We start from the raw sequence: 8,565 nt of genomic DNA, 5'->3' as shown, positions 1-8,565 counted from the left end.
CATCTACTTACCTTGATAATTTCATAATTTTTTTAGTAGCTGAGTAATATTCCATGTATAAATGTACCACACTTTCATTATTCCTTCATGGGCATCTAGGCTGTTTCTAATCTCTGACAATCATAAATAGAGCAGCAGTGAACACACATGAGCAAGGGTCCCTGTAGTAGGGTGTAGAGTCCTTTGTGCACACGCCCAAGAGTGGTATAGCTGAACATTGAGATAAGGCTATTTCCAGCCTCCTAAGGAACTGCCACACTCATTTCCATAATGGTTGTATATGTTTGCACTCCCATCAGCAATGGATGAGTGTTCCCCTTTCTCCACATCCTTGCCACCATGTACTATCATTTGTTTCATTGATCTGGGCCATTCTGACTCATGCAATATAAAACTCTCAAAGTAGTTTTGATTTCATTTCCCTGATGATGTTGGCCATCTCTTAAGGTGCTTTTCAGCCACTTGTGTTTCATCTGCTGAGAACACTGCTTAGTCTTGTGCCTCATTTTTAAAGTGGGATATCTGTTTTCTTGACGTCTAGTTTTTGTAGGTCTTTATATACTTTAGATACTAACCCTCTGTTGGGCGGGTAACTAGTAAATATCTTCCCCATTCTGTAGCCTGCTGCCTTTTCCAAATTATGGTGTCCTTTGCTATACAGAAGCCTTTCAGTTTTACGAGGTCCCGCTTATTAATTGTTGTTCCTGGTGCCTGTGCTATCAGTGCCCTGTTCAGAAAATCGTTTCCTATGTCAACGAATTAAACCTATTCCCCATTTTCTCTTCTGACAGATTGGGGTATCTGGTTTTATGTTGGGCACTTCCCACAGTTCTTTTTGTCATTGGGGATTGTTTTAGCTATCTTGGATTGTGTGTGTGTGTGTGTGTGTGTGTGTGTGTGTGTGTGTGTGTGTGTGTGTTTTCATATAAAGCTTACACTTCTTTTCAATTACTGTGAAGAATTGCATTGGTCTTGATGGGGATTGCATTGAACCCGGAGACCACTTTTGGCAGGATGGCTATTTTCACTGAATTATCCCTGTTTATCCATGAGCACAGATCTTTTGATCTTCTGATATCTTCTTCTATTCTTCAAGTTTTTATTATACAAGTCCTTCTCCTTCTTGGTTAGACTTATCCCAAGGGGAAATCTTTAGCTTATTGTAAGATAGTACTGTTTTGCTGACTTCTTTCACAGTCTGTCTTCTGTATATAGGGGTGATTACTGATTGTATTAATTTAGGTTAATATTGGCTGTGGGCTTACTGTAAGTCACCTTTATTATTTGAGATATGTCCCTTGTATCCCTAGTCTCTCCAGGACTTTTATCGTGAAGGAATATTGGATTTTGTCAAAGGCTTTTCCTGAATTTAATGAGATGATCGTGTGGGTTTTTTCTTTTAGGGCTGTTTATGTAGTGGATTTTTATTTATTTTTGTATGTTGAACCAACCCTGCATCTCTAGTGTGAAACCAGCTTGACCGAGGTGGATGATCTTTTTGATGTGTTCTTGGGTCATGTGTGTGAGTATTTTGCCTGCATTTAGGGCTGTGCACCATGTGCATGCAATGCCCAGGAAGCCAGAGTGGGCAACCAGATACACTGGAGACTGGAATTACAGTCAGTCATGGGCCACCATGTGGGTGCTGGGAATCAAACCCATGCCCCATGGTTCTTAGAGAAGTTATATGTTCTACTTGGAAGATGTGATACTACTGTGCCTTCTTATCCCTTCCTCATTCTGTTCACATCTCTCACCCACATGCCACTGGCTCACTAGTCTGTGTTGTCTGCTGCTGTTCTCCTTCCATGGAGAATTCCTGCGTCTTTGCCCCACCCCCACCTCATACCCATCTGGAGTGCAATGAATGGATTGGTCCATATCCAGATAGTACTGGATGTTCATCAAGGCCCTGGGCTTTACATTGCATTTTCAGCAGGGTCTTCTGACTAGAGTGTAAGTAAATGAATACTGTGCTCCAGGCTGAATGCCACATTGGGTCTGCCTGAGTGCAGACAGACTGGGAGAGGGATCATAGATGTACCTACATTGGCTGTAGGAGCCAGCCTCTCCAGGCAGACTCTTATTTCCTCCCCATCAATGCCCACATCTTAAAAGACAAAAGTCAACAGACACCTGGCAGGAAACACTAAGCCATTTATTACAAAGTCAGATTGGCAGCTGGGGAGGCAAGGAGATCTTTGGGCTCCTGAAAGCCCTTCTGTAACAGTGTAACCAAGAGGAAAGAGGGTGGGGAGAACAGGAGGCTCCGTAGCAAAGTGCTCACCTAGTACGCATGGACTGGGTTCCAAACCCAACACAGTAAAAAAGAAAGAGGGCTGGAAAAATGAACAGTGTGCATTAGCAACTGCATGCTCCACCTGCTCGGCTCTCCCATGCCCTGCCCTTTCTCAAGAACAGAGACCTGTCCTCCTTTTCTATGTGGTCTCTACATGTCTTTAGGCTGGGCCCCAAGCCCAGTCCATGGGCACAAAGGAGTTCCAGGTTCCAGGAGCATGCTCAGGACAGCAGCAGCTGCCTGCCTGCCTGGGAAGCCAGGCCAAGGTCTGCTGCTGTCAGAGTGGCTCCTCTGAGCTCAGGTCCTGCAGAAAATAATGGAATTGTCCTGTCCTCAACTCAGGACAAACAGCTGAGGACTCCAGGCAGTGGGGATGCTGCCAGCAGTTCTTCACCTCGACTTTAGAATCAGGCGGGTTTTCTCATCTCCAATGAAGAGCCTAAAAAAAAAATTGCCCTGTGAGGTCTCCATTCCCCCAGAAGAAAGACCCAGCTTCCCATTACAAATCTCCAAGCCCAGAACTCTTTAAACAGGTGGCTTCCTGAGCTCAGTCCCCTCAGGCAATGGACAGTTTCCTCTGTGGTCCTACACATATCTTGTCCTGAAGAATATGTATGGTAGCCATTCAGAAATCAGCAACAGAGCAATTAGTGGTGTTTTACACCAGGCTCCGGGCATTGCCTGAAGCCTCTAGACTGTAGTGGGCAATGATACAAGAAGGTTACACATCTAGCCCAGATTCAGCCCTCTCAGACACAGCTGAGGGAAGATGGGGAGGGTCTGGGAGGAGCTGGTGTCCCAAGGAGACAGAATATGATCTAAATATATTATAGAAAAAATTTAGATAAAGAATATTTTTAAAGCCAATCTAAGCATGAAACCCACCTATAGGGATATCCCAAGTCCTTAGGAACACATTTGAGTACTACTTGGAGCCAGTGCCACCCATGAACACTTCAATCCTAAGTGCCAGTTAACCCCCCACCCCCAAGTAAAGTGGATTTCTGTCACTTAGAGCCATAGGTCCTAGGCAGAGGTAGCATAGTTCCCTCTGAAGATTCCCATTCTCTTCCAAGTTTAAGGGAGTGCCAATCTAGTAGCTGTAGACTCTCTGTCACCCTCCTACCTAATGAGCAGTCCCACAAAGAGGCCAGCCAGGAGTGGGCCCAGCCAGTAGATCCAATGGAAGTCCCAGTAGCCAGCCATCACAGCAGGTCCAAAGGCACGAGCAGGGTTCATGCAGGCTCCAGAGATCCCACCACTGCAGACACATAGATACCTAGTTCACCAGCATCTCAGAAGGTCCTGTCTCAAATCCATGTCCTTAACCAGGCCTAAAGACAGCACCAACCAGACATCCTCTCTAAACTCCCATACCAGGGCTCCTGGGTGGGTCCCAGAGGCTGTGAAATGGCCTTAGCTCTAGGCGACAAAGGATGGTTGCTACAGGACCATCATGTCACACACACACACACACACACACACACACACACACACACACACCTAGAACAAATGGTCAGCAAAAGCACCTGCTTAGTCATGATAGGAGGGGGGAAATGAAACATGTTCCTTTCCAAAGTCTATAAAGCAAAGTCCAAGGAACGCCACCCATTTTGGAGTCCAGTTGACCTACATTCAAAGTCCAGCCCAGGCAGTTCTACTCTGTAACCTTTGTCTAACCTCTCTGTATATCCACTGAAATGAAAGTGTTCATTTCATAGGCCATAGCCAGGAACAAATGGCAAAATGTGCACGCCATGATGGTTACTAAAGTGTGTCTGGCACACTGAGGACCTCATGCCACAGTCCTGGGACCTACCTCCAGAAAGGATCTGTTTCCCAGGCATACCAAAGGAGGCATGTTCCATGGGCTCACCAGCGGGAACTCATTTCCAAGGCACACCTCAAGCTCTGGGTTCTGTCTGCAGACCCAGTACCTTCAGGCTGGGTTCGCTAACCTTCAGTGGGTTCTGTGTCCAGAAGCCCGTCCAGGTGGGGGAGCACACGTGTAAGTGAAGCACATGCCACTAGGGGGCAGCAAATCACCACTGCGCTACCTCATTCCCAGGCAATTCAAGGCAACAAAGAGCCCTGGACCCTGAGAAAGGTTTGGTTCTGTGTCCAAGTAAGAAGGAACTGAACTTTTGAAAGTGACCTCTTACATTCCAGCAAATGTGGGTGATTGTCCCAGGTTTATCACCTTAGACTCTCAATGACCCTAAGTCATTTCTTGCCTTTCTGAACCACAGTTTGACTACCTGTACAAGGGAGAAAGAGTTCCTGAGCAAACTTTGTCTCCTTGATGCTTTCCCAAAACTAACAAGAGGTTCAAAATAAAAGAGACCGGGGTTGAGATAATTTTTTGTAAGACAGAGGCAACACACTGAGGGAACGCTTTATTTCCATTACAGAAATCAGGAATTTTCACCCAGACCTCTGACTTAGCTCTGAATGAAGTAGAAGGGTGGACCATATTCTCTAGCCAAAAATCACCTAGCACTGCCCAATACCGCCTACCCACCATTGCCTGTTGCCTGCCCAAAGGCAGCCCACTATCTCCATTTACCACAGGGCAGGGCCATCACCCTTCTGAGGGATACTTACCCTGCCAGGATATCCACAATGACAGAGAAACCAATGGAGAATGGGGCTAGGGGACCCATTGTCTTCTCATTGACGGCACCCATACACACAGCCAATACCAACAGCATCGTCATAACGATCTCTACCCCCAGGGCTTCTGCCACCTGCTCCTGCTCCTGGACTATGGCAAAGGCTGCCCCAGACGCATTCCAGAACCTTTCCTCTGGACTCACCACCTGTGGAGAAAAAGCCACTCAGCCTAGGAAAGAGAAGCTGGGAGCCGGACAGAGGTCATGCCCAACCCATCTGCAGTTGGACATTTCCCAGTGTCTCCCCTTTTCATGTGTATGACCGAGAAGCTACAAGACTTCCTCAAAGCTTGATTTGCACACCTGAAAACGGAGGATAATGAGTGCTGTGCCCTATGACACTTAAATAACCCTCGTGAGAAAAAGAGGACAAAACTAGCTTGCCACAGGCTCCAGAAAGTGAAGAGACATTTCTGGACCTGTAGGCCTTGAGGAAAAAGAGTGAGGAGTTGAAACTGAGTCAGCCTCAGGGAAGCAGGAGCTGGTGGGAGTCCTAAGAGGGGAGAAGGGAAGAATAGAAAGGGTGGGGTCAAGGAGGGACAGAGGAAGGAGCCCATGGAATTATATATAGAGCTATGGAAATCTTTGGCCCAGTCAGGGGATGAAGTTTTATGGTAGAGCATTTCTCTGCCATGCTGAAGTCCCAAAGAACTTGCTTTTTAAAAAAAAAAGTCACGAATATACATATATATATATATGAATGTTTTGTGTTCATGTATGCCTGTGCACCACGTGCATGTCTAGTAACTACAAAAGCCAGAAAAGAGTGTTAAATTCCCTCGGACTGGAGTTACATATGGTTGTGAGGTGCTATGTGGGTGCTGAGAATTGAACCCAGGTCCTCTGGAGGAGCAGCCAGTGCTCTTAACTGCTGGGGCATCTTCTTGGCCCAGGAACTAGCCTTTTTGATTGATAGAAAGATTTCAAAGATTTCAAGCATGGAGTATCAACTCAAGGGAAGAGAGGGGGAAGGGGACTCCATCAGTCACAGCAGGGATCACCCACCTTAGCCAGGGCAGCTCCGATCATTCCCCCAAACAGCTGGGAGACCCAGTAGGGAATTAGCAGCATGGTCTTGAGGCCTCCAACCAGTGTGACTGCCAGCGACACAGCAGGGTTGAAGTGTCCACCGCTACAACCAAGAAAAGAAGGAAGCCATGAGGTCACTGTCCAGGGCTCACACAGGGATGTCCCTTGAGAGCATGTATGTCAACCTGTCCCCCAAGCTCAGCCTATAGGCTGGAGCCAGCGCCATCTCTGTCATAAGCAAATCTCTCCCATTCTTCCATGTGTTGGAGGAAGAGGCACAGAGAGATCTGGGGATAGGTGGAGCAGGCCCTAAACCCGGGCCCTAGGTGGCCTTAGAGACAAACGCATAAGGAAACATCCATGGTTTATTCTGACTCCTCAGAGCTTGCTCTGGCCCTTCAGAAATGTGGCCCGAGTGCCATCTACAGTCCACACAGCAGAGTGCAACCCAACATGCTGGTGCGTGTTCAGCAGGCATTTCTGTCTGCTAGTCAATACTCCGGGCTTCACCGAAGCCCACATGGTGTCTTCTTCTACATCACGCAACTAAATACAAGCTCAGAGGCTCGCCTTGGTCACCCAGCCAGGAAGCCACCAGGCCTACCTAGATAGAAGGTCATGTGCCTTTCATCCCACTCACAGCCCGCCTTGGCCATTTAAAGAGATAATAAAGTGTCCATTGTTTCTTTCTAGAGAACAGTGAGTTCTCTGTCCTCACTCAGATCTGATTTAGAGTGAGATAGAAAACAGCTCTATCCCAGTTCCCCGAGTCAGATGTTCCAAGCGGGATATCCGCCATTACAGTTGACTCTGCTAGGAAACAGCCCACCTTCCCTCAACCCGCTCTACTGAGCTCCTCCCCAGATTAAACACCAAGGGTCACGTTTCTGCTTTAAAAAAGAAAGAAAGAAAGAAAAAACCTCTTGTCAGGATGAAGCCCCTGTGTACCCCAGTGGATAAACAAACTTGGGGCTTTGCTTTTTCTAATTCACTTCCAAAGAGCAACAGCAACAGTAGTGAGTACTGAGCACCACCACCACCCCACCCCCGATCCTTTCTCCCGGAGACACTTGGCTTTGGGCACTATAGTCAGACAGCCTGAATTTGACTCCTGGCTCCACCACCTTCTAGCAAATACCTCATATCGGTGGTGTGGACTTTCCTCTTTTGCAAATATAAAACGGGAAATAACAGAACCTATTTCTTAACGTTTCTCACTAGAGTAGAGTAGCATGCTCAGGATAGGGCAGAGGCATGGCTGGCAATAGGTGTGTGTTGGCTCGAAAACTAACTTTAAAATACAGTAAGAGCATGATTCCTATGCAATAGGCTTCACAAGCTGCAGAGCTAGATGACCCCACTCCCACACTTGTAAGGCCGTAAGTGGGTGCCCAAGAGTTCCCCAGATCGGCGCTAGGCTAAATACTGAGATCTGGTCTCACCTGATGTTCCCCAAGGTAGCAATGATGAGCCCCAAGGCCAGCCCATGAGCCAGGGCAGGCTGCAGGAGCCCAGTATTTGGACTGTTCTCGATGACCGATAGACACCCAATGAAGATGAAGAGAGCGGAGCCCAAAAGTTCCACCACACACGGTTGTATGTACTGCTCATACCAGGACATGCCATGGTAACTGTCAGCCATGTTGGTCTCCTTCCCCTTGATCTCACGTAGGTCCATACTACACATCGGCGTCTGCCGTAGGGAGAAAGACAGGAAACACGGGTAGCAGAGGTTCCCAAACAGAAGCCCCCATCCCCGGCCTTGAACACATCCTTAGTGCTTTTGCCCAGGTAACAGACTTACCTCCCCAGACATATCTGCTCCGGAAGGTGGGAGTCAGAGCTCCAGGAGCTGCACCAGCTGAAGGAGATGTGCTCACTTAACTCCAGAACTCAGACTGGTCCGCTAGACTCTGCGCTTTTAAAGGACTGGGGACGTTCACCAAAGGTGTCCAGAAAGCAATAAAGCCTGGATGGGAGGTGGCCTAGAAGAGTAAACTTTTTTTTTCTAATCTCAACAGGGCAAGGACCACGTGGGATCAATGATTGCTGGGCTTAGTGCCAGGGACAGGAAAGGCGTGGCCTGCTTGCATCACGTGCGGAGCGTACACCAGGCCCCCTTCACAGTGCCTCATCTCTCCAAGGTCCAAAGGTGGTCAGCATATGTGCCCAGACATGAGGAGGGCCCCCAGAAGAAACACTCAGTAGTAACAGCCAGCTCCTCTACCATTGTCAGTCCACAGTCCTCGTGGGCCTCCTTCCCACCCTGTTCACCCGGCCCAGCAAGTGTGTGATGGCTGCTGAGGGTCTGAGGCAGTAGAGACAATGTGGCACTGTTGTGTATGGTAAAGTTAGTGGAGTGGGGATGGGTGAGACCTACAGTCTCATCTACTCAAAGCCAGGGAACCACCAGTGAGATGCACCCCTCCGCTCATCCTGCTTGCACTGACATCGGAGGTGAGCTTGTACAAGCCAGGAGCTAACCACGTAACTGAGTGCCACTGACCTCGCTCCACTTTCACTGTTTCAGCGACTGAGCTAATGTCACGGCACCTTACAAGACTT

General features: G+C 48.0%; 1 protein-coding gene across 2 annotated transcripts; it reads right to left on the bottom strand.

The window, feature by feature from the left end:
• Window positions 1-2,137: 2,137 nt before the first annotated feature.
• Aqp8 (aquaporin 8) lies at window positions 2,138-8,067 on the bottom strand. Of its 2 annotated transcripts, none has more exons than XM_006230187.5 (6): window positions 7,805-8,067; window positions 7,443-7,693; window positions 5,977-6,103; window positions 4,904-5,118; window positions 3,426-3,560; window positions 2,138-2,738 (listed from the first exon to the last, which is right to left on the bottom strand). In XM_006230187.5, exons 1-6 carry the CDS (start codon window positions 7,814-7,816, stop codon window positions 2,690-2,692), a joined length of 789 nt encoding a protein of 262 aa, XP_006230249.1. In that variant the 5' UTR covers window positions 7,817-8,067; the 3' UTR covers window positions 2,138-2,689. The 2 variants fall into 2 exon arrangements, with proteins under 2 accessions (XP_006230249.1, NP_062031.1); NM_019158.2 differs by having other exon boundaries at window positions 2,141-2,738; window positions 7,443-7,696; window positions 7,805-7,938.
• Window positions 8,068-8,565: the final 498 nt, after the last annotated feature.

This window comes from Rattus norvegicus, chromosome 1 (assembly GCF_036323735.1).
Source record: "Rattus norvegicus strain BN/NHsdMcwi chromosome 1, GRCr8, whole genome shotgun sequence".
NCBI lineage: Eukaryota > Metazoa > Chordata > Mammalia > Rodentia > Muridae > Rattus > Rattus norvegicus.
This window is presented reverse-complemented; position numbering and strand designations above follow the sequence as displayed.